The sequence below is a fragment of the Sceloporus undulatus genome, chromosome 1 (assembly GCF_019175285.1).
Source record: "Sceloporus undulatus isolate JIND9_A2432 ecotype Alabama chromosome 1, SceUnd_v1.1, whole genome shotgun sequence".
Taxonomy (NCBI): domain Eukaryota; kingdom Metazoa; phylum Chordata; class Lepidosauria; order Squamata; family Phrynosomatidae; genus Sceloporus; species Sceloporus undulatus.
In genome coordinates this window covers 249,517,626-249,543,746 of record NC_056522.1, presented here as the reverse complement: position 1 = coordinate 249,543,746, position 26,121 = coordinate 249,517,626, and the positions used below count along the sequence as shown (strand labels likewise).

Genomic DNA, 26,121 nt, shown 5'->3' with positions numbered 1-26,121 from the left:
AGGGTATGCTTGTAAAATTTGCAGCTGGCACCAAATTAGGAGGAAGTAGCTCATACCCGAGGAGAGGATTTAAAATCCAAATGACCTTAATGTTAGAAATCTGGGCAAGAACTACAAAATGAATTTCAGGAGGGAGATGTAAGGTACTGGTTTAAGCAGAAAAAAATGAATGTTATAATATAGGATGGGGGACGACTTAGCTATGAGATTGGGACTATGTGAAAAGGGTCTGGAGTCCTAGTAGACCACTAGTTGAACACGCATCAACCAGGTGTGATGCAGTAGTGCTAAAAGGCCAATGGCAATTTTAGGGTGCCATCAATAAAAGTATAGTGTCTAGATCAATGGAAAGTAATAGTGCCACTGTTTCTGTTTTATTCAAGGCCCCATCTGGAATACTGTGTCCAGTTCTGGGCATCACAATTTAAAAAAGATGTTGAGAAACTGGAGCGTGTCCAAAGGAGGGCGGACTAATGGTGAAGGGTCTGGAAACCTGCCCTATGAGGGAATGACTTAGGGAGCTGGGGATGTTTAGCTGGAGAAGAGAAGGTTAAGGGGTGATATGATAGCCTGTTTAAATACTTGAAGGGTTACATATTGAGGATGGAACAGCTTGTTTTCTGCTGCTCCGAGAGGTAGACACGGGCAATGGATGCAAACTACAGGAAAAGAAGACACTTCAACATTAGGAAGAACCCTGACAGTAAGAGCTGTTCGGCGTGGTGGACACACTCCCTCAGAGTGTGTGGTGGAGCTGCTTCTTTGGAGATGTCTTTAAACAGGCTGGATGGCGATCTGTCAGGGGTGCTTTGATTGTGATTCCTGTATGGCAGAAGTTGGACTGGATGGCCTTTGAGGTCTCTTCCAATGATTCTAGGAATGCCCTTTGACAAGAAAACCACACATTCTTTTCAAGGGCGTTTTTGCCCCTGCAATGCATTCTGGAATAAAAACCCCCCAGACTCTAGCCATATTATTTGTGTGCTGGGAATTGCAAGAAACATTTCCTCCATTTGTTTTCAAGAAGTATGTTTGTTTGTTCCACATGCAGGTTCATGTGACCATGATGGCTTGTTGAGAGTGAGTGAACCAATTTTGGTGATTGAAGCTTAACTGGAAAGGTGCTAATTTCAAAGCTGGATCATGGGGAAAAGATTTTTGAATGGGCGCCAAGTGCCAGGTCATTATTGGGTATTTCCAGCCAAAAAGATAATTATATATTGGAGAAATTCGCTTGTTATTATCTTAAAAAAGTGATGCTTTATCTTCCAGTGATGGAATTTAGCACTTCGTGGCGGTGCTAATGATTAAATGTGCAAACTGTGGACAAGGGGTGGAAGGTAGTAGTCTTGTTCAATGGCTCTTTCTATTACACTGTTATAATAGCAGATCCCTCTGCAAAATAGATCCACATACTATGCGACTCTTACGTAAGGAACTCAGGATGAGGGGGATCCCCTTCCTTCAATAATGTATTCTCTTATAAGGGTGTCAAATTTCAGGACATGGACATGGCTGGGGTTTGAAAGGGACTTTGGATGATTCATGGTTCTAAACAGGCCAAGTGGAATAGGTAGTTAGGAAAGTCACCAGACACCTTGCAGACAGGTACACCATGGGACCATCCTCACAGGAGGAAGACCAATGTCAGCAATACTTTCGATTGTGGAGGCGTATGCCCCTAGAGATTGAATTCAACATGGAGGATATATTTTATGCATTTGACACCACTCAGCCCAGGACGCAAGCTACAAATCTCTTTTACGAGAAACCTCTTCCTACCTTGCAAAGTTCTGATTACAATTCCCATGACCCGAAACTCTCTATGTTACAATGATGGCTCCTCTTGTGTATTATGATGTCACATCAAGGGCGTGGGGCACGCAGGGTCAGGGAGGCTGTTGCACCTGGACATGGATTGGATGCCACTCTGGAGAAAGCGGAGAGTTCTGGCTACAGCCAGCAAAACTTGCTGCCGGCAAGGACAGAGGTTACTTCGCTAGTTCAGCAGTTGAACAGTACGGACCATGCGGGACGATCAGTGCTATCATGGGGAGGGACAGATCAATTTGAGGGTAGAAAGTGGGTCTGTGGTGATAGTCTAGCCCATGTGCAACTAGTGAGAGTGAGTAAATGTGGTTAGAGAAGTTATTTTGTAAGAACTTTTTTAAAGGGGTCTGATTATGAATTTCTGAAACTGAGAAATAAAATGCAACACCTCATAATAAATACCTACAGAAAACATATTTCTCCTCTTAACTGTTACTGGTTCCATACTGTCATGAACAGTTAAACGAAAAGCAGATACAAGTAGAAATGGGTTCTTCATCTTTTCCTGATTCTTCTGAACAATTTATTACTTAGTTATGATAGATATCCAAACTTTCATTTACATTGTATATATGTCACATGCTAACATTTTTAGGTGATGTCGCATGAATGCATTTTTCTTTTCAATTTTTATTGAAGATTCCTAAAGGGTCCTTCATATTTTTTGTTCACTTAAGATTAAAAAATATTTGTACTTGAAATTGATAGCTTCTGGAAAACGAAGATTCATGTATGGCTACGCTTCCAAACTGTTGTGCCCGTACTTGGGCTTACCTTGTCATGTGTCGTAGGTTTTCACCAAAATATTGTTTTCACATGTGTTTCCTGTCCACCATAAAAAAGATATTGCAGTCTCATACTTATTGTTCCTTAGATGAGGATGTAGGGACGACACAGTCCTGTTGACAAAACCTCTAAATCTTCTTCAGCATGGGCCACACAGATTCGTTTTTTTCAGGATTTGGTGCCTTTACTGGCCCTGGTGATTTTTTCCACTCCTCGTCCCCTCCGCTATGCCAAGCGTGGGCGCCGTGCAGCGATGTGGCCCCCAAACCAGTACAAATTGCAATGGTTAGAAGAGGCCCTTCCGTAGCCGGGGATCCCACTGGGCCCACACTAGCTTCCCCACGTGTGCCGCAGGCCTGCAATTTCCAGAGCAAAGCAGTGATTTCAGATCACAACACAGTGCGGAGCTGGTTGCATTTGGCGATATGTTCAGGGTAGATCATGCACCAAACAGTGGCCGTAAACTCCTTCAGTGGAAAAACGGAGGGGGGGAGTGTCTCCTTGTTTCCAGGTGGTGCTTCATCGACTTCTGCATTAAAAAAAGACAACTAGACTCTTGCCAGTATCAAGAATGCCTTTGCAACAAGGCTCTGCAGAAGTGAAGGACTCTTTTTTAAAAAAATATTACTCATCCCTTTTTAGGGATGTGAAAGAAATAGCTTGATATATTTTTCAGCCGAACTCCAAAATCACAAAATGTGCCAGTCCTAGGTAGACCCAAATTCAATCTATCTCATAGGTGTCAGATTGCAGTTACACATCAGGCAGAGCATTTGAGGCAAAAATGATCAACTCTGAGCATCACTTGAGATCCTTCCCAGAGTTATGATTCAGATAGTTCACTCTAATGCAGGAATAGGTCTTCTCTTGAAGACCTCCAACCATGGGAGGAATCAGGTGCACAGATGCCATCATCAAACACTCGAGTAGATAGGATAAATTAAAGCATATGTTGCAGCTTTTTGATGTTCCAATCCCACCTTTGGAAGTAAGCCACAGCCACTATCCAGAGAGGGATGGACTCTTATTTTATTTCCCCAGCTCCAATGTGAAGTCCAAAGTCCAGGTTTCATTTGGCCAGAGCCGGAGCCAGCAAATAATTTTGCAGAAGAAAGGGAAAAATTATTCCTTCTTTCTGTTTTGCAAGACACAAGTAGGCCTGAATGACTCTTGCTGCAATTTCACATTTTTTCTTAATGTAGAGGACTGGGTAAAGGAGATTGTTTACAGCGAAGGGGAAGGCATTTTTAAGGGCCAGAAACTGGGAGATGGAGGTTTCTTGCAACATTTGGCCACAAATACACTGTAGCCAAGGGTCTGATTTGGGGAATTTTATTAACGTAAGAGGGGGCCTGCTACAACGGCCCTGCAGAATCGCCCTCCTGTTGTGTCTACCAAGAGACCAGGATATTCCAATAAATGGAGCTGAGACAGATATTATAACTAGATGTTCAATTTATTGAAATAGGGGAAAATACATTCAATGTGCTTACACACACACAATCATACAAGGCTCAGGAAAATCAGAGATTAGCATGGACTAGGATTTCAGACTTCACTAAGGTGATACGTACCAGAATGTAGACTCCCTCTGGGAATCGAATGGGATGTGTGGTGATGGGACAATTCTGTTCCGCAATGTGGGTTTGAACAGAAATGCCAGAAAATGTACGTATCTGACTGACGTGGAGTATAGAGACCTTTCAAATGGCGCGCCGACTAGCAAAAGTCTGGGCTTTTTATGGGCAAAATCTTGCCTTCGGCAAAGGTGTCTGAGGATGAGAACAAAAGTGTTTAATTACTTTCTTTTCACCCTGTTTGATTGTCTTAGTGGTCTTAAGCTGCTTGGACAACAGACCCTGGGAGGGGGTAAGAGCCTCAGGGAAGGCAAACATTTGCTCTTCCTGGTCCTATGATAATCCTCTTATGCGACTCCCTAGACTATCTAGATACGATAATGAAGGTGCCCTTAGTTGTGGTGTGTACATGTCTCCTCGCTTTGCTCTTAATGGCATGCAGGCAACTAGAGTTCATCTAGGGGTCATTAAGGGCTATCATTTATACCAAAATTTATATGGAGCAGCTAGGGTAACAGCACATTTACTTTTTCTTTCACATTCATGAGGCCAGATGGGGAAAAGTACCATGACATGAGTTGGTAAACCTTCCCACAGAGAGGGAAGAAATGGAGGAGCAGGCAGCGGGTTAAAACAAGGCCAGTTCCTAGTCCCAACAATGCTCCCTCAATTGCCCCATGAAGGGAATGGAAAGGATGCTGGATGAGATGAGGATACACAGGCCTACAGCTGTCCCCTCACTACAATCCTTTTCCCATGGAGAAATGAGATCAACACCCTGCCCATAAAAAACAATGGGATGGGGGAAACTGATTAGATCGGATCCAAAACAGATACTAGTTGAGTCACTTTTACGTTCAGGAAAAGTTTTAAATGATGAGTATTGCTGCAGGGCTATTGTTGTAAATTGCTTTGATTTATTCCTTTGCCTCATTTTTCACCTTGTATATGTTCTTACTTTTTCTTTTTCTTAATATTTGATAGAGGGCATAGCATCATAGAGCTGTAGAATTTGATGGATTATTTAGTTCAGTCCACTGTTGATGCTGAAACTAAAACATATCTAAAGCGTCACAGGACTCTTCCATCCAACCATTCTTTAAAAGCCTACCATGAAGAAGAGCCCATCACCTTCCTATGAAGCCCTTTCAATTGTCCAATAGATCTTACTGTCAGCAAATTCTTCCTAGTGTTTATGAAATTCCTATGCCTGCCATTAATTTGGGTTTTACTCTCTAGAGGAACAAAAAGAAGATTATCATCTTCTATGTGATAGTTCTTTGGGTATTTGAAGAAGGTTGTCCTATGTCTTCCTATTTCCAGGTTAAATATACACTACACCATCAGTCATTCCTCACACTGTTTGGTTTTTGGAATTTTGATCTATTTTGCTGCTCTCGCAACACATTCCAGCTTGTTGCATATCCTTGTTGAATTGTGGTGCCCATAACTAGACATAGTAGTCAAGGTAAGGTCTAACTGAAGCAGCATGAACACCATACTGCTGCCACCATACTTCACTCAGCATGAACACCATACTCCTGCCATGAAAGCCTAGAACTGCATTGGGAATTTTTTGAGAGCTCAGTCACACTGTTATCTCATGTTTTGCGTGTGGTCCATTAAAACACCTAGGCCTTTCCACATATATGTTGTCAAACCAGATGTCACCAGCTTATACTTGTGCATCTGATTTTTTTTTCTGCCTAAATGTAAACTTTTACATTTATACTTGTTGGACTTAATTTTGTTAATTTAATTTTGTTAATTTTATCTCAGTTTGCCAATCTGTTGAGGCTATTTTGATACCCAATTCCTTTTTCAGAGGTATTAGATGCTTCTCTAAATGTGGAACCATGTGTATTTTATTTCTTCATCCAAGTCATTTATGAAGACATTGAATAATATTTGGAACACATAATTCTGGAGTTCTGCTGATGTGATTTGTTTTATTTTAAAGAAAAGAAATAGAAAACAAACAAACAAACAAATAAATACAATCACCCTGCTTGAGAATAGTGAGAGGGAAGCAGTACAGGGGGAGAAGAGGAGACACTGAAACCATGAGACTGCCAATATCACAACTGAACCAGCAGTGACATTATGCATCTGAGGGCTAGCATGATTGGACAGTCATTGATGGCTTTACCCTATCAATGAAATGTCCGTGCTTCAGAGACACAGCATCTACAGATCAGAGGCATTGTCATGCAATAAGTATCACCAAAGGTATTTTTTTTCTCAGCTGTAATCATGGTTTAAATCCTGCGTATAGTAATCTCCACAATTACATACATGTAGCTAGGTAGCTGATCTAGGATGCCAGAGAAACATCTACAGCTAAAAATGTCCCCCCCCCCACCGCAAAAAAGAAATCATGATCTATGGCAGAAACCAATAACCTATCATGGAAGCCAAGGGTTCCAGCAAAAACTGATTGAGAAACTCTGGTCTAGGGCATGTTTTACCAGTATACCTGCAAGAATATAATGGGAAACCTTGTCAAAAGCCTTTACTGAAACTGAGATATACTTACCTGGCAGGGGAGACACCATGATCACAAAGATGGTTTTCCCAGGGAGAGGCTCATCCATTGCACTCCAGGTATACTACATCCACAAAATCCATTGACCAAGCTTTAAATTCTGTTTTTAGAAAGTGGTGGGATACGATATTTTGTGGGTTTTTTGGACTATGTGGCCATGTTCCAGAAAGGTTTCTTCCTGACGTTTTGCCAGCATCTGTGACTGGCATCTTCAGAGAATGTTTGCCTGGAAAGGACTTGGGTATATATAATGTGTGACCTGGAAAGTCAGGAGTGAATTTGCATATACAGTACTGTATATTGTTTTTGTTGCTAATGGCAGGCCTCAGGGTGGAACCTTCGACTTTACAGTGGGATAAGACTTTGTCTGGTATGACTGTTAGTAATTACAGCATTCTTTTGAAAGTGCTTACCAAAAAATGTTTAATGATTTGTTCTAGAATGGTTCTTGCTGACTGGTCAGTAGTTTCACAAGTCTCCTTTATTGAAGACAGGTATGCATTCTTAAGTGGACATTTGATGGAAGTCTTAATTTTAGCTCACAATATAGTGGATTCCCATTTTGTTCTTCTCCTCTCTCATATTCTTTATCCAAATGTTCTCAATCTGCTTCCATGATCCACATCATGATCTCCTCATATCTATACACATGCTGTACATAAAATACTACCTCTCTTCCCTCCCTGTTTATTCTATTCCTACTGAGCACATTATATACATCAATGACAATATTTCACGCATGAGTCTCACCTATCAGGTTTTAGCAATGCCTATGAAATCATATTTGCTTTCCTATGTTCAAGATCACCTTTATTTAGTTTTCATGTTCAGTGCACCAGTAGGGAGAAATTTGCCAGATGGATCATTCCCATAATCTGCTTCATTACTGTTTTTTCCTAGCCATTGGTGGATTCCCATACTAGCACCCATATTTCCCATGCATCACCAATGCTTGATGTCCTTCTGTCTTCTGAAATGCTCTCCATCCCTCAGATCTTTCCTGCCATTTGCACAGTCACACTTCCAATATTATTCTCTCTCTTTCTGACCCAGTACTGTCAACATGGGAGGATGAATGAAATTAGCAGCCATGCTCCAACATCCTACAGCCTCCTACCCAGAGCCTCATAATCACTCACAACAATAGTTCTCACACTATGGAGTGGAACTCCTGGAGTGGTGTAAGAATTGTTCAAGGGGAGTACATGGCTTGAAGGCCCTGATTCCACCTGCTTCTTTTCCTCTTCCCAAACATTTTCTGTCCTGGAGCAGAAGAGAAAGGCAAGGAGAGTGGTTGGAGACTCTGTTTGAGGGAGGATGAGGACAACAATTTGTTAGTGCTGGGGGGGAAATGAGGGCCAGCCCTCCTCACCTCACACCTGCTACACACCTGGAGGAAAGCAGAAGGGGAAAGGGAAGCAAAGGGAAGGAGGCTCAGGCTATGGCTTGGAGGGGTTCTTTCTTGCCATGGGAGGGGTGGGTTAAGCTGGTTGGTGCCTGGTCAGGCTGATGAGAACCCCAGTGGGCCTTGCCTTCCCTGTCCAGATGAATGGAAAGTCACTGTTTCTCAGTGGAGAAGTGAGGGGCAATTTCTCCCCACCTTGCCAAGTCTCAGAGCTGATCTACTAGGCAGGAACCACCTGAGGCCTCCCCTTGCCTTCCTCTCCCCACTGGTTTGGGTGTGAGCAGAGCTACTGGGAAGGAAGAGGCTATGGGCTTCTTTTCACCCCAAAGCTCAAGATCCCCCAAGGGACACAAATTCCCACTGACAGGGGGCAAGGAAAATGTCTTTGGTCAGCAACGCACCTCTATCCTTGCATGTCATGAAGTGGGCAGGCATTGAACCCATCCGGCAAACAAACCATCGCACCCAGACAAAATCCCACAACATGATGACTCCATTCTGCAGTGCTCACTGCCATGAGTCTAAGAGGAGCAGCTTCCCCTGAGGGTTTTGGGAAGCCAGGCATAGAACAAGAAGAAGCCCTGGAGGCAAAGGAGAGGTTTCCGAATGCTCAAGAAAGTGTCCCATCCTATGCTGATGGGAATAAACCCACTCAAAAAGCCAAGGGATAACTTGTCACCTCTCTCAGGGAACTTTCAGGAGTAGCATGGTCAGCCCAGGAAGGACTAACATTCCCCTAGAAAGCCCAGACACTTTTCAAACTGCCCTTACAGGATGACAGCTATCATTCTTCCTCATCATCCCCTTTGAGTTTGTAGATAAGTGAAATATTGTCCTTTAGAAATATTGAGATAAAATGCTTCTGTTTTTGTTTCTAGGGTTGGTCCAAACAATTCCAAAAGAGTGAGATCTCTTGCAACTGAAAGTCTAATTTTTTACCAGATGGGACTTTCTGAACTGTATTTTTAAAATCCATACATACCTCTCCAGACTTCAGGCAGAGAAAGAATGATAAAGGAAGTTGAGTAGGCAATTTGGCCAATAAACATTCAGAGCTGCAGTGCACCAGCTTTCTTTGCGCCTTACTGCATGACCTGGTAGTGCTTCTGTTTTCTTCCTGCAGGAGATGGTCATCAAAATGAGTCTTTTGTTGCAAGGATTTTCCTTAAGAAAAAAAGACTCACTTTGATGACCATCTCCCCTGGGAAGAAGGGCTATGACATCATGTAATAAGGCACAGAGAGGGATGCTACTCTCCACCTCCATTTCAGCTATGTTTTCTTGAGTGATAAGGCTTCAGTATAGGCAGGCTTTCTTTTTGAAAGGTACAGTGTTCCAAAAATATTTCTGTTCTAGTCTAAAGGCCCAGTGCTCCCTGTCCCATCCAGCAAAAAGAAAGAAAAAGAGAAAGAGAAAGAAGGAATAGAGGGTATGCTTGTAAAATTTGCAGATGGCACCAAATTAGGAGAAGTAGCTCATACCCCAGAGGAGAGGATTAAAATTCAAAATGACCTTAATAGATTAGAAAATCTGGGCAAGAACTAACAAAATGAATTTCAGTAGGGAGAATGTAAGGTACTGAGTTTAAGCAGAAAAAAATGAAATGTATAAATATAGGATGGGGGACACTTAGCTTAATGAGACTATGTGTAAAAGGGATCTGGAGTCCTAGTAGACCACTAGTTGAACACGAATCAACAGTGTGATGCAGTAGCTAAAAAGGCCAATGCAATTTTAGGGTGCATCAATAAAAGTATAGTGTCTAGATCAATGGAAGTAATAGTGCCACTGTATTCTGTTTTATTCAGGCCCCATCTGGAATACTGTGTCCAGTTCTGGGCATCACAATTTAAAAAAGATGTTGAGAAACTGGAGCATGTCCAAAGGAGGGCGACTAAAATGGTGAAGGGTCTGGAAACCATGCCCTATGAGGAATGACTTAGGGAGCTGGGGATGTTTAGCCTGGAGAAGAGAAGGTTAAGAGGTGATATGATAGCCCTGTTTAAATACTTGAAGGGATTACATACTGTATTGAGGATGGAACAAGCTTGTTTTCTGCTGCTCCAGAGAGTAGAACACGGAGCAATGGATGCAAACTACAGGAAAAAAGATCCCACTTCAACATTAGGAAGAACCTCCTGACAGTAAGAGCTGTTCGATGGTGGGACACACTCCCTCAGAGTGTGGTGGAGTCTGCTTCTTTGGAGGTCTTTAAACAGAGGCTGGATGGCGATCTGTCAGGGGTGCTTTGATTGTGATTTTCTGTATGGCAGAAGGTTGGACTGGATGGCCTTTGAGGTCTCTTCCAATGATTCTAGGAATGCCCTTTGACAAGAAAACCACACATTCTTTTCAAGGGCGTTTTTTGCCCCTGCAATGCATTCTGGAATAAAAAACCCCCAGACTCTAGCCATAATTTATGTGTTGCTGGGAATTGCAAGAACATTTCCTCCATTTGTTTTCAAGAAAGTATGTTTTGATTTGTTCCACATGCAGGTTCATGTGACCATGATGGGCTGTTGAGAGTGAGTGAACCAATTTTGGTGAAGCTTAACTGGAAAGGTGCTAATTTCAAAGCTGGATCCTGGGGAAAAGATTTTGCAATGGGAGCCAAGTCGCCAGGTCATTATTGGGTATTTCCAGCCAACAAAGATAATTATATATTGGAGAACTTCCGCTTGTATTCATCTTACAAAAAGTTGATGCTTTATCTTCCAGTGATGGAATTTAGCCTTCGTGGTGCTAATGATAAATGTGAAAACTGTGGACAAGGGGGTGGAGTAGTCTTGTTCAATGGCTCTTTCTATTACAACTGTTATAATAGCAGATCCCTCTGCAAAATAGATCCACATACTATGCGACTCTTACGTAAGGAACTAGAGGATGAGGATCCCCCTTCCTTCAATAATGTATTCTCTTATAAGGGTGTCAAATTTCAGGACATGGACATGGCTGGGGATGAAAAGGGACTTTGGATGATTCATGGTTCTAAACAGGCCAATGGGAATATGGTAGTTAGGAAAGTCAACCCAGACACCTTGCAGACAGGTACACCATGGACCATCTCACAGCGGAAGACAAATGTCAGCAATACTTTCATGATCTGTGGAGTGCTGTATGCCACTAGAAGATTGAATTCAACTCATGAGGATATATTTTATGCATTTGACACCAACTCAGCCCAGGAACGCAAGCTACAAATCTCTTTAGAGAAACCTCTTCCTACCTTGCAAAGTCTGAATTACAATCCCAATGACCGAAAACTCTATATGTACAATGATGGCTACCTTGTGTATTATGATGTCACATTCAAAGGGCGTGGGGCAAGCAGGTCAGGAGAGGCTGTTGCACCTGGACATGGATTGGATGTCCACTATGGAGAAAGCCGGAGTCTGGCTATCAAGCCAGCAAAAACTGCTGCCAGCAAGGAAGAGCTTAACTTAGCTAGTCAGCAGTTGAACAGTACGACAAATGAGGGACAGATCAGTGCTATTCATGAGGAAGGACAGATCAATTTGAGTAAGAAAAGTGAGGATATGGTGAATAGTACTAGCCACATTGAAACTAGTGAGAGTGAGTAAATGTGGTTAGAGAAGTTAGTGTTGTAAGAATTTTTTAAAAAGGGGTCCTGATTATGAATTTTCTGAAAATAGAGAAATAAATGCAACACCTCACAAATAAATACCTACAGAAAACATATTTTCTCCTCTTAACTGTTAACTGGATTTCCATACTGTCATGAACAGGTAAACGAAAAAGCAGAATACAACAAGTAGAAATGGTTCTTCATCCTTTTCCTGATTCTTCTGAACAATTTATTACTTATTTGATGATAGATAATCCAAACTTTCATTTACATTGTGATATATGTCACATGCTAACATTTTTAGGTGATGTTCAGCATAATGCATTTTTCTTTTCAATTTCTTATTGAAGATTCCTAAAGGTGTCCTTCATATTTTATGTTCACATTAAGATTAAAAATATTTGCTACTGAAATTGAATGCTTCCTGGAAAACTAAGAGTTCATAGTATGGCTAAGCTTACCAAAACTGTTGTGCCAGTACCTTGGGCTTACCTGTCATGTGTCGTAGGTTTTCCACAAAATATTGTTTTCACATGTGTTTCCTGTCCACCATAAAAAGATATTGCAGTCTCATACTTATTGTTCCTTAGATGAGGATGTAGGGCACGAAACAGTCCTGTTGACAAAACCTCTAAATCTTCTTCAGCATGGGCACACAGATGAGTGTTTGACAGGATTTGGTGCCTTTACTGAGCCTTGGTGATTTTTTTCCACTCCTCGTCCCCTCCGCTACCCTGCAAGCGTGGGCGTGCAAGGAATGTGCCTCCCAAACCAGTACACATAGCAATGGTAGAGAGAGCCCTTCCTTAGCAGGGATCCCACTGGCACACTAGCTTCCCACGTGGGCAGGCCTGCAATTTCCAGAGCAAAGCAGATTGAATCAAACACAGTGTGGAGCTGGTTGCATTTGGCGATATGTTCAAGGTAGATCATGCACCAAAACAGTGGCCAGTAAAATTCCTTCAGTGGAAAAACGGAGGGGATGTTCTCCTTGTTTCCATGGCTGCCTTCATCACTTCTGCATTAAACAAACAGACAAACAAAGAGGAGAGACAACTAGACTCTTGCCAGTATCAAGAATGCCTTTGCAACAAGGCTCTACAGAAGTGAAGGGCTCTTTTTTTAAAAAAAAAAAATTATTACTTTGGCCTTTCTGAGGTTCTAGGCTGTGAAAGAAATGCTTGATATGTTTTTCAGCCCAGCTCCAAATCACAAAATGTGCCGGTCCTAAATGACCCAAATTCAATCTATCTCATAGGTGTCAGATTGCAGTTCACACATCAGGCAGAGCATTTGAGGCAAAAATGATCAACGCAGGGTTCATTCCCACTTACATTTAGTTTTCTATTCGCCTTTGCTCCGTGTTGGTAAATCGATTCCAAAAGGTCTGTCATTCCCCATATGAAAGCAAATCTTTTCATTATCCCCTGTAATCGCTTTTTTTTTGACAGGATTTTTCATCCCCATTAGTTTTCAACATGCATGTCAATCATCTGTGCGTCATCACTGATGTAAGTGGCAGCCTGAGTAGCTCTGCTTGGGAACTATTATATTGATAGAAGATTTGATTGATTGGTTTTGCAGCTACTTGCATCACATGAGCTGCCCTTGGATCACACAGGTATTGTACATAGTTGCAAAACTAATGAGTCAAATCTTTTATCACACCACAAGCACAAGAAAGGGAAAAATATGCCTTCTCTCTGTTTTCCAAGATGCCAAGTCAGGGGTTTATGACCCTTGCTGAAATTTCCCATTTTTTCTTAATCTGGAGGACTGAGTAGGGGAGATTATTTGCCAGTACAATGGAAAAAGGCATTTTTAAGGGCCAGAAGCTGGGATACGGAGGTTTCTTGCAACTTTTGGCCACAAATGCACATTTTTTTCACGTTCATGAGGCCAGATGGGAGAAGCACCATGACATGAGTTCCCATTCAGCTTGTTTTAAATTGTTTTAATTGACTTAACTATTTTAAAAGTATATAATGTTATTTGTAATGAAATGGTGGTGGGTGTAAGGGGACTATGTTATAGTGTGATATTATCTGTACATGTATTTTTATTTTGTTATTGTAACTCACCTTGATCCTCAGGGAGAAGCGGGGGAAATAATAATAATAAAATAATAATAATATATATAATAATAATAATAATTTGTATACCGCCCTATGGAAAACCCTCAGGCGGTTGACAACGTAAAATATAAATATAACAATTAAAAACACTTTATCCCTCCCCCCCTTAAGACAGTATTAAACAGTTATAACATTAAAAACACAATATCAAAGCATAAAAACAACAATTAAAACTAAAAACCCTGATATCCCTCTGTTGATCCTCAACCCTCACTAAGATGGGCCACGGGAAGATGAGGGAATCAGGGAGCCTGGGCCGAGATGGTTAATCTGGAAATGCCTGCCGGAAAGATCCGTCTTGACCGCTTTTTAAAGCTGTCTAATGATGTTATCTGACGGATCTCATCCGGCAGGTCATTTCAGAGTTTGGGGGCGAAAGACAGAGAACGCCCTCTGGGAGGTCGCCGCAAGCCTAGATTTTAGAGGCTGCAGTAATTTCCTCCCAGAGGACCGGAGGAGGCCGGGAGGATTGTACGGGAGGAGGCGGTCCCTGAGATAGCTTGGACCCAGGCATTTAGGGCTTTAAAGGTGATAACCAACACCTTGTACTGGGCCCGGAAGCTGATAGTTGTTATTGTTATTATTATTGGCTGGGGAAAACTGACTAGATTAGATTCGGTTAGGTTTCATTCTCAGAAAAAGTTTCAGAGGGGGATTATTCTTGTAGGGCTAGACTGATATTTGCACTGTTTTCTTTGTGAAGTGCAGCAGCATTTGCAGATGTAGGTTCACTCCTATCCTTTTGCAACCCAAAGTATCCTCTGTGACCCCACTTGAAAATCCTGCAAAAACTTTGCCAAAAGGCTACAATGGAGTGACTGGTGGTTGGGTCCATATTTCATCAAGAGCCCTTCCTTTGGTCCCTGTTATAATGCTATTGTATAATGCTACTAAGAGATAGTACGACATCATGAGAGATCATATAGGTCACTTTTCCTGTCTCTACAGGATTGGTTTGTAAATCCACAGCGAAGGGCTAAGCTGATGTAACACACAAACAGCAGAGAGAAAGACTGTGCAGGATGTAGAACTATGAGAAAGCAGAATATCCTGAGGCCACCAACTTTCACATTAATCTGCTTGTACACTGAAATCCTCTAAGGCTTTTCCACCATTGCTCTGTCTTCTGTAAGACAAATGAAAGGGTCTTACAGAAAAATCAACTGATATAAAAAATATGGAACTGAACAATACCATGGGCAAGTTAAAAAGACAAATGAATGGGTCTGATAGCAGATCAAGCCTGAACTCTTACTAGGAGCAAGGGCGGCGCGTTTCTGCGAGGGCGGGGAGGAGCAGCACCACCAGGGCTCAAAAGCCCCAGCGCTCCCAAAGCCTCTCGGCGGCGGCGGCGTTTTGTGAGGGCGGGGGAGGAGCACACCACCAGGGCTCAAAAGCCCAGCGCTCCAAGCTCTCGGCGGCGGCGCGGCGTTTCTGCGAGGGGGGGGAGGAGCCAACACCAGGGCTCAAAAGCCCCAGCGCTCCCAAGCCTCTCGGCGGCGCGGCGCGCGTTTCTGCGAGGGCAGGGGAGGAGCAGCACCACCAGGGCTCAAAAGCCCAGCGCTCCCAAGCCTCTCGGCGGCGGCGGCGTTTCTGCGAGGGCGGGGAGGAGCAGCACCACCAGGGCTCAAAAGCCCCAGCGCTCCCAAGCCTCTCGGCGGCGGCGGGTGTTTTTGCGGCGGAGGTGTAAGGGTGGGAAGGAGCCAAAACACCAGGGCCCGAACCCCGTGACCCCAAGTCCCTTGGTGGCAGTACACTCAGCGGCGACGATAAGTATATAATTTAATAAGATTGTGACGGGGAAAGGATGACCATGAAAAGTATCTCAAAAGAAAGCGGAGAGCAACCATAGGAACCGAACAAGTAAAATTTAAGAGAAGCAGGAACATAAGAAAAAACCCCGAGGGGAAATTAGGAAATTTAGAAATTGCAAATGCAGCTTCCACTCTCAGACAACTGAGAATGGAAGATCTGCTTCTATTCAAAGATATAGATAGTACTTCTATTGATTATATCTCTAACTCATTCTTAAGTTCCCCTGTACCATCTATACCCGAAGAGGAAAATTTACTGTTAAATGATAGTAATACACATGATCCAGTTTTGCATCAGATGCCGCAAACAATGCGAAAACGGACTTAGAATGGTAGCAAAGAACTGTCTTCTAACGGTCTAAAACAGTAATGCAATTTTTGAACAACTGACAAGTATTAATCAGAAAATAGATGGGATAAAAGATTTACTGGAGAAATCTAAATCCAAGTCCAAATTCAAATCAACTTCCAAACATGAGAAAGCAGAGAGGAAGCGATTGACTGCTCTAAACCTAAACTCCAATTATACAATCAGGCGAGCCTATTTCATCACAAAAGGTAAATACTAAAGATAACTAATCATACAGGAAAAATAGATCGCCTGCAAATAGCAAACAATTCATATAATAATGGCAGATGGTGCAAAAAGAATGACACTTCAATCACTGTCCGCACTGTTACAACGAAGGGTGTATGCCAGCGAGCTCCTTGAAATTTTTTGGTTGCCCTCATGGAATAGCACTATAAGAATTGTATTGACTTTTAGGAACTCATTTATTCCAACTTTATTTTCAATAGCAAAAGATTGCTAAAAGATTGCATCTTCCAACGAAAGTATTATGCAACACCAATGTATTACCACTACTGAAAATTACATCAAGAATGGAGCCTGATAGAAAGGGAGTCACCAGCCAAGAGGAAAGTAAAAAAAACAGACAAATTCCCCTAATGTATTAGATGATGAAGAGGAAATTGTTCAACTCTTCAACTCAATTTCTCCCGAAGAACAGCAACGTATTTTATATAAGTTAGAAACGTTAAGTCAACATTAAGTTCAGTAGCAGTTGCAACTAAGACCATCAATGAACTTTTACCTTCCACCTGCCCAGTATCTGATGTATTGACTTCACCCAAAAGGATCTGAAAAACTTGCCGATTGCCCAGAGGACCCCGATATCACCATGTGCGGGACCCTAGACATCCTCTACTCTGCGCATCTGATAACGCCATGCCCTTAATACACCTATCTCCTAATTGTAAGATGAATCTACTTGATAAACCAATACACCATTACCATCTTCCAGATATTTAGTATCACCTACAAATAAAAAAAGGGAAGATCCGTCCAACAAGTGGGTCAAAAGACATTGAGTCATGTGCTAATACATCTGATTGACAGATAACATCGCCGGCCTCCACTCCATTACTCTAATTTCTTGGAATATTGCTGGATGGAAATCTAGAAGCAAAGACCCCTCTTTCATGACCTTCATTACTAAACATGACATCATTCTGTTCCAAGAAAACCTGGTTAGCAGAAGAACTGTATGTTGAGGGCTACAAATCAATTGTTTTGGATGCAGTGCCAAGGTAAAGGACATGGCAGACTTTGCGGAGGACTAGGTGCCCTAATATCCACTTCATACACAACACAGATACTTAAAATGCCACCTTAGACCATATGCCCTGGCAATTGTGTTACAATTTAGAATCATCTTACATGCTGATTAATGTTTATATACCACCTCTGCAAGGGCATGCTAAGTAAAGATGGTCTGGGATAAATTGAGAGTTTTTGTTAAAAATATCATCATTACTACACCGGTAACCCATCTTAACTGGCGGGAGATTTCAACGCAAGAACTGGCGCAAATGATGCTACTTATTTTCCAAATTAACTGTCAACTATTACCTTTTTCAACTATCCACCATTGTTATGTCGCCAGTCTAAGGCATAGTCTGCGATTTCAGAGGTTTACAATTGGCTAAAACTTTTGAGGAGTTAAATCTAGTCATCCTAAACGGCTCTACAGATGGACTACCCAGCAGAATATACCCATTGATGGGTAATAGACCCTCAGTACTGGGCCTACTATAGGGATTTCGCAAGAACTAATCCCATTTATACATAAATTTTCTGTTGTTGTTCGACCTGAAAGTGACCACTTTCCGGTCCAGTTAAGTTTAAAGCCTTTTGATTGTCTGTTCTTGCCAGTATGTCAAAATCTGGCCCAGCCTGATGAAATCTATACCACACGGGTTAAATGGTCTCCACATACGGCTGAGGCCCTTACAAAATTTCTTAGTAGTGATGTTGTGGAAAGCCTCTACAAACGATGTGTAGAAGGCAAAGCGGATACCATATACTGTCAGGTTTCAATAATTTAACAAAATTAATCCGATCATTTTATCGACTCCCAAAATAGCACCAATAGATATAAACAAAAATCAGAGAAGTTGGTTTGACACAGACTGTAGAGAGGCATGGACATTATTGAAAGTCAATTCAAACAATATAACTGAATCCATTACAATGTTCTTTGTCAGACCTTTTGAACGAAAAGATGCATTATAAACAATTACTTAGGGAGAAAAAAAGGAATGCTGTACAAGCCTCTTGGGACAGGACTAATAACAGTTGCCAGCATTAAGAATTCTACTCTTTTTTGGAAAGAGGTTGCATTATCCTTCCCCAAAAATGCACAAAACTCCATGTTCCAGATACCAGCTAGTACATGGGAGAATCACTTTGCTAGGTTATATGGAAACACTGAGGAATCATATTAGGACACAATGTTGGAAGCCACTACTTTGCCTTTTTGGCCTCCAGTCTCACATTCAGAAATTAAGAGCTTGATAAATCAACTCAAACCAGGAAAGGCCCCTGGCGTAGATCTCATTACTTGCGAGATACTTAAAATAATTTGAATTGGTGGGTTCCTGTGTTATCCACGCTCTTTACTGCTATTGATAGATCAGGGAGGATACCATCCGATTGGGGTCTTGCCGACTATAGTCCCAATATACAAAAAAGGGAAAGAAATGATCCAGCAAATTTTAGACCTATTAGTCTCTCAGCCAGTTAGCAAACTGTATGCAAAACATCTGCAGACAAATTAATGGATTGGCTGGAAACAGAGGGGATCCTGAGGACGAGCAGGCAGGGTTTGGGCGGAAGGTTCAATACTAGATCACGCTTTGGTATTGCAACATCTAGCAGAGAAATATTCTAGTAAAGAACAACCACTGTATGTAGCTTTTATAGATTTCAAACTGGCTTTTGACACCGTTTCCAGAGTTAAATTGTGGGACAAATTAATGAACAGCACGATTGATAAACGCCTTCTTTTATTGCTTATTAAGTTGCACGAAAACAACCGTTTGAGGGTTAGAGTAGCTTTCAAGGACATGTATCTAAAGAAGTACAAGTCAAAGAATGGGTCAGGACAGGGGTGTGTTCTGGCACCAATACTGTTCAACTATTATATAAATTCCTTAGTTCCATTCTGAGCAACCCCTCTTACCATCCCCCAAGATAGCAAATAGACATATTAATGTACTATTATATGCTGATGATGCAGCGGTTCTATCCTGACTCCAATCGGCCTCACAAGAGCTCTAAAGTCCTTAACTACCTATTGTATGAAGAAAACTTAATTATTAACTACACCAAAACCAAAATCCTTTCTTTTGCTAAACATCCAAAAATGAAAAATGGAAGTTAGGAGAGCAATCCATTGAACAGGTTAAATTGTTCAAATATCTGGGAATTGTATTTCTCCACAGGGAGCAGAAAAGCTCACCTAGATTATGTCACTCGTAGTGGCCAAAGATCGACAATGCTATTCAAAGGTACTTCTTCACTAAAGGAGCCCAGTTTATCCCAGCTGCAATCAAACTGTTTCTGGCTAAAGTAAAACCACAACTACTCTTCGGAGTGCAATAGGACCCTATAAAGACCCTACCTACTAGAACAAATCCATCAAAATTTCTAAGGAAAATATTTCAGTACTCGTAGTACACCAAACGCCGTTATTATTGAAGGGAAGCGGGAGTTAAAGCTGGAGACAAGTATGTGGATTAATTTTCACATACTGCTCAAACTGAATAAAAACCCAGGAGGCCTGATTAAATTGTCCTGGCTGATCCCTATAAATTCTCCTGGAAACAGTAATAAACAAGAAATGAATACATTGGGGTTTTCTAGGGTACTATTTTGAATCTAAATTTGGATATTGCAAAATTGACTATCAACAAAGATTGTTGGACATTGAAGGCAACTAGAGACTGCTGCTTTCCCCTTTTATATTGTAGCCAACAAACAAATTCGGGTTACTTCTCCTGCTGTGTACTTATCTCTAATTACTCTCCCTAAATTTAGGAGAGCTTTTTCTTTGGCCCGGTTTAATGCCTTACCTACAGCACATGTTAGAAGTAGGTTTAAAAGAGTGCCTTATAAATTCCGTCTTTGCCCATGTGATACGGGCGCAATTGAAACCATTGAACATGTTTTTTTTATTGTCAGTTTTATAAAGATATTCGTCTCCAATTGTTGCCCCCCCTTTTGGAAAAATATCCTGGTCATTCTGATGCCTTTTTATTAGCAATTTATTAAATAGCCAGAAACCCGAAGTGATATTCAGGGTAGCAAAGTTTTGTTATATTATATGTAAAATTCCGATCCCCGATGGTAAATGGGAATTAATATAGGCAAGTCAGTAAACCGGTTAGACTAGGAAACTTATGTAAGGTTCTGAAGTGTAGCCCTGGACTTGTCCGAGCCTAAGGTCGATAACAAGGAATGGGAATATAATATTTTCAAATTATGGCTATATTTGTTATTTACCAATAAGGTTGCTATTTACTTGATTATGTCTTCTTAACATCTGTGGATAATATAGACATAAAGATTTTATGTAAAAGTACTGGAAAACAAATGAAGCTAATCATGTGCAGTTTGTATGATTTTAAGAGAATCTCAGGAGAGATGGTGAATAGCACCCGTTTTTGCTGGTTTTTTTCAAGTGGTAAGAGTTTTATTTGATTTTAAATGGTTGTATAAGTGATTGTTTATAACTGTGTACCGAAACCTATAATTTCTACTGTGAGTTTCTTGTAATGGCATTTTGAGATTACTGGTCAATGACCGAATATAAAATTTTACTACTAGGAGCAAAAATGACCAAACTGAGGTTGTTGTGCTTTGGAAATATGAAATGACATGACTTAAGGGGAAAAAGTAATGCTCAGTAAAACAGAAGACAGTAGAAAAAGAGCAAAGTCACATTACAGACTCAATCAAGGAAGCCATGGCTCTGAGATTCAAGAACTGAGAAGGCAGTTGTTGGTCAGGGAGAAGGTTGGTTCTCATCTAAAGAATCACAGTCAGCTTTCTGTGCCATGTTTCAGCTACAGAAGGGCCCCAGTCTTGATATTATTCCAATAGATTACTGCCATAGCAAAATCCTGTGGAATCCTGGGATTTGTAATTTAGGGAGTGGCATTTAGAATTCTCAACCAGTGAGTCCTTGAGCCTCACCAAGCTACAAACCCCAGAATTTCACAGGACGTTGCCATTGAATCAGGCCTGGTCCCCTACTCCTATCTTCCACATGAGGCTTCTGCATCATATCAATCATATTTTTGAAGCACATGGAAACATAGAGGTATTGAAACAATCTTTATTGCACCTCCACTTCAGTACTGGTATGGTGCTGCACCATATGTTGCACTGGTATCTGCACTGCCCCGCCTCTGTGCCCTCCCTATTATTGCCCTACTTAGGGCATGCAGATCAATTGGGTGGAAAGGTGGGGGATAAGAGATTTAGCAGCTGAAGGATGGAGCAGCATCCAACATCCCCAGAGATGGTGGGAAGGAGTGATTGGGCAGTAGAGGGATGGAGGAAGAAAGATGGGGCAGGAGCAGGGCAGGAATTGGAGAGATTGGGCAGTGGAGGGTTGGGGAGGAGAGATCGGCTAGTGGAGGGGCAAGGGGAGGAGAGATCAAGTAGTAGAGGCAGGGGGGAGCAGATGGTGGAGGGGCAGAGGGAGGAGAGATTGGACAGCAGCTGGTTTCAGGAAGGTAAAGGCAGCTGTGATGGCTGCAAGGAGGAGGGAGAAGAAGAGCAGAAGCTCGACCACTCACACAACATGAATACCTGAAAAGCAGAACTGCAGCAGAAGGGATTTGCCTCTCCAAGGCAGTCATGGAGTGGCAGCAAGACTGAGGGCCCATTGACAGGATTGCCTGTCAATCAAAAGGTGCACAACAGTAATGGTTTCAATACATGCCAGCTCCAGGACAGTCACAAAGTCATGTGATAAAATTCAACCATAGACACTATTATCCTGCTTTAATTCCACTTTTCTATCCTCATGTGATAGTCTCTTTAGAGTGAGGGACTGGGGATCCTTGCCACTTGTCAGCTAATTCTTGGTCCTCTCTTGGATAACCCTGTCTGGGATAACGCTTCTAGTCACCAAAGTTCCTAATTTATGATAGTGGTTAAATCAGACAGACCACGTTAACATTAAATATCCACTTAAATATCTTCAAGTCTTAGAGTTCCATGATACAGTACTCATATGGGAAGGAATGGACTCGATTCATATAGATAGATATACATATGTATTCCCCTCAGGGACAAATACAGACATAGCAATGTTGGACACTTCAACTTTGTTACATTCGATAATATTATATTACGTAAGGTATCAAAGTATTAAGTCATATAGCCACCATGTTCATCTGGATTTTTATTATAATAAACATTTATCCATGACAGAATACAATCTCATTTGTTGCTTTCATGAACTAATGCTGGGCAAATCATGAACAAACCTTAACTGTATTAATAAATCTACAGTGATATATATAGTATAATAATAATGGATAAGGCTATATCTCCTAGTGTTACCAGAACCAGCACTTTAGGACAGCCAGTTAATGCTTATCAGTAGATTTTCTTGGCTACATGTAGTTTTCTCTTCCCGCATCGGAGGCATGCTGAATAGCAGTTCTTAACACTTTTATTTCCTTTTGAAGCCCACTCAGTGTCTAGGTTATTCAAACAAAAGTTTAGCTCTTATCTTTTTGTTCTGTACACTTGGGTCTAGAGCACACCCCACTTTTAGCATACACCCTACTGCCTGTTTGTCAAGTGTCCGTAACATACTAACTCACAGGGTGATCTAAAGCCATTCTTTGCAGTTTTTATTCACATTCTATAGAAACATCTGGAATTCTTCCCAAACTTGAAATCTAAACATGCCTTTTCATAGATAGAATCATAGAGTTGGAAAAGACCTCAAGGGCCATCTAGTCAAACCCCCTGCCATGCAGGAAATCTAAATCAAAGCATCCCTGACAGATGGCCATCCAGTGTCTGCTTAAGGACCTCCAAGGAAGGAGACTCCACCACTTGCCGAGAAAGGGGTGTGTTCCACTGTCAAACAGTCCTTACTGTCAGGATGTTCCTCCTAATGTTGAGGTGGAATCTCTTTTCCTGTAGCTTGCATTCATTGCTCCGGTTCCTAGTCTCTGGAGCAGCAGAAAACAAGCTTGCTCCCTCCTCAATATGACATCCCTTCAAATGTTTAAACAGGGCTATCATATCACCTGTTAACCTTCTCTTCTCCAGGCTAAACATCCCCAGCTCCCTAAGTCATTCCTCATGAGGCATGATTTCCAGACCCTTGATCATTTTAGTCGCCCTTCCTTGGACACGCTCGTTTCTCGACATCCTTTTTAAATTGTGGTGCCCAGAACTGGACACAGTATTCCAAGTGGGGCCTGACCAAAGCAGAATAGAGTGGCACTATTTCTTCCCTTGATCTAGACACTATACTTCTATTGATGCTTCTTTTTTTACACTGAAAGCAAAATGAAAAAGAAATTCTGCTACCAAATAATATTAATTTTGTCAAGGATAAAATGACTGAAGGAACCAACCATTTCCCTGAATTATGTTTAAATTTTATGCGTGGGTAGTGCCTTGAGTAATCCAATTTTGGGAGACCAATGGTCCAGAAGCTTAATTCAGACCTTGAAGTGTCAGAATGTGACCAGCCATAGGCTGCTATAGCATCCCCTTTAATTCCTTGAAAATATGCCCTGAGCTGAATCTGTATCCTGGGGGAGAACCCTACTGCCTCTGAAAAACATCTAGGGGTAGCCATGTTGGCCATATAGCAAATCTAATAACATCCAAACAATGATACTTTTATTGGCTTAACCAACATGCACAATTACATGTTGCAAGCTTTCAAAGTCACACTGGCTTCTTCATCAGGCAAACAGGAGAAAGAAATTGAAGATGTTAGTCACAGGCCTACATTTTCTGTTTCTTGTCTTAGTTCAGATGGAAGGGAGGGCTATCTGCAGTCTGGCATCTCCCCCTTTGGCCATGTGATCACTGGTAGATTTTCAAAGTCAAGGAAATTTAATGTCCATTTGCAATTCAAAGAAGAAGTTTCTTACTATCTCTGCTTAGATAAGAGCAAGGATTTTCCTATTCTTGAAAAGGATGTGTTTTCTCTGCTCCCAGACAGCAGAAACTCGTATTGTCTGCTGACAGTGGGTTTCCTATTAGGGAAAAAGGAAGGAGGACAATCTTGTTGCCTCTAACTGGTGCTGATCTTACAAAGTTCCTAGGAGGTCCAGATGACAACAAATCACCTCCCTGTGCCCCCTCCCAGGTTCTGCGGAGGAAGACAACAACAACAACAACAACAACAACAATAATAATTTATTTATTTATTTATTTATAGCCCACCCAATCACAAGGAATCCAGGCAGGTTACAGCAATAAAAATACACAGAATACAATAAAATAAGATAAAAGACAGTGATGTAAGTCATAGAATTCACAGCTAGACCTGATGGAACTGGGCCTGTCTTTTTCACTTCCTCCCAGGTCTAATGATGACAGTAGGTATGGAAAGAGGGTTCTTCTTCTTGAAGCAAGAATTTTATTTTAATTAATTTTAATTTAATTATTCTCATTAAATTTAAGAGAAGAAATGGTGGACAGAGTGACGTAAGTCACAGTAAATGGGGAGAGGAACTGGGTAGGGAAGGCCTGCCAGACGAGATCTCTCTTAAGAGCCTTCTTAAAGGCTGTAAGAGTAGAAATGTCGTGGATCTCCTTCGGCAGGTCATTCCATAGCTTCGGAGCAGTGGTGGAGAAGCCCCTCTGGGTGACTGAAGTTAACTTAGATTTTTTTTTGGCTGAAGTAGATTCTTCCCTGAGGACCTTAGAGTGCAGGATGGACAGTATGGAAGAAGGCGTTCCCTTAGGAATTCTGGACCCAAAGCACCTTGTATTTTGCCCGGAAACTAATTGGCAGCCAGTGGAGGGATTTCCAAACCATTGTTATGTGATCATTACGAAAAGTACCTGTAATTAACCTGGCTGCCATATTTTGTACAAGTTGAAGTTTCCGAACTTGGCACGAGGGTAGCCTCATGTAGATTGCATTACAGAAGTCCAATTGAGAGGTGACCAGCGCATGTACTACTGTTTCAAGGTCTCCTGGTTCCAGGAAAGGGCGCAGCTGACATATCAACCAAAGCTGATAACAAGTGCTCCTGATTATCACACTCATCTTAGCTGACAGGTGAAGAGATGTGTCGAGGAGCATCTCCAAGCTGTGGATAGAGTCTTTCAGGGGAAGTGTGACCCCATCCAGAACTGGCTGACATAACTCCATACCCAGGCTCAGGTTTCCTATGACTACCTCCGTCTTACCTGGATTCAGCTTGAGTCGGTTTTCCCGCATCCAGTCCATTACGACCCCAAGACAGGCATTCATAGGGGAGATGCCATCCTTAGTCACTGCATCAGTCCGAGACATAGAGAAATATATTTGGGTGTCATCAGCGTATTGATAACATCCCACCCCATGTCTCTGAATGATATCGCCCATATGGAGTGAAAGCAGTTTTGACACCAAAGTGCCAGGTGGAAAGCATCATCCAGCACTTTGGAGAAGAATTTCATGAAGTCAGGAAACATGGCCGCACCCCTGACACCATGAAGTCCACAGAGAAATTGGGGATTGAGCTTACCCTACACTAGCCCATTCTACTTCTACCCATCTCTGGTATTAAGACCACATTGGACAATAGGTTTAGCCATGTGATGCACAAAGAACATCAATATTGTGATATATTTTGCTTCCCCTCCCCCATTTTGTTTCCTTTCCTGGCATATCTATGATTTCCATTTCAGGGTTTTGCAACCAAAGCAGAAACGGGATAAAACTCACTAAATAGAAATCCCACATGCTCTCTTGATCAAAAATTAACTTAAAATGTGGTCTAAGCAGAGGCGTCCCAAAGCACAGGAAGACTCCTTATGACCTACTTGCACATCATAGATTTCATCTGATCAGACCTAAATGCCTCTTCAGATGGGTGCATAAACTGTGCAAAGAAAAC

At 41.7% G+C, this 26,121-nt stretch overlaps 1 protein-coding gene and 1 pseudogene across 1 annotated transcript; both read left to right on the top strand.

The window, feature by feature from the left end:
• The first annotated feature begins 2,027 nt into the window (after window positions 1-2,027).
• Window positions 2,028-15,554, top strand: LOC121926078 (olfactomedin-like). Its single transcript, XM_042458697.1, has 4 exons — window positions 2,028-2,082; window positions 10,640-11,682; window positions 13,181-13,240; window positions 15,123-15,554. Exons 1-4 carry the CDS (start codon window positions 2,028-2,030, stop codon window positions 15,552-15,554), a joined length of 1,590 nt encoding a protein of 529 aa, XP_042314631.1.
• On the top strand, window positions 6,722-6,906 carry LOC121920062 (annotated as a pseudogene).
• Window positions 15,555-26,121: the final 10,567 nt, after the last annotated feature.

What these genes read in the sequence shown, in the direction of transcription:
- LOC121926078 (XM_042458697.1), top strand. Translation starts at nt 2,028, where the DNA reads ATGCGGGACGATCAGTGCTATCATGGGGAGGGACAGATCAATTTGAGG. An exon ending in GTAAGAAAAGTGAGGATATG is followed by an intron (nt 11,683 to 13,180) that starts GTGAATAGTACT and finishes TTTTTTTGACAG; the next exon opens with GATTTTTCATCCCCATTAGT. An exon ending in ATCTGTGCGTCATCACTGAT is followed by an intron (nt 13,241 to 15,122) that starts GTAAGTGGCAGC and finishes AACTCTTACTAG; the next exon opens with GAGCAAGGGCGGCGCGTTTC.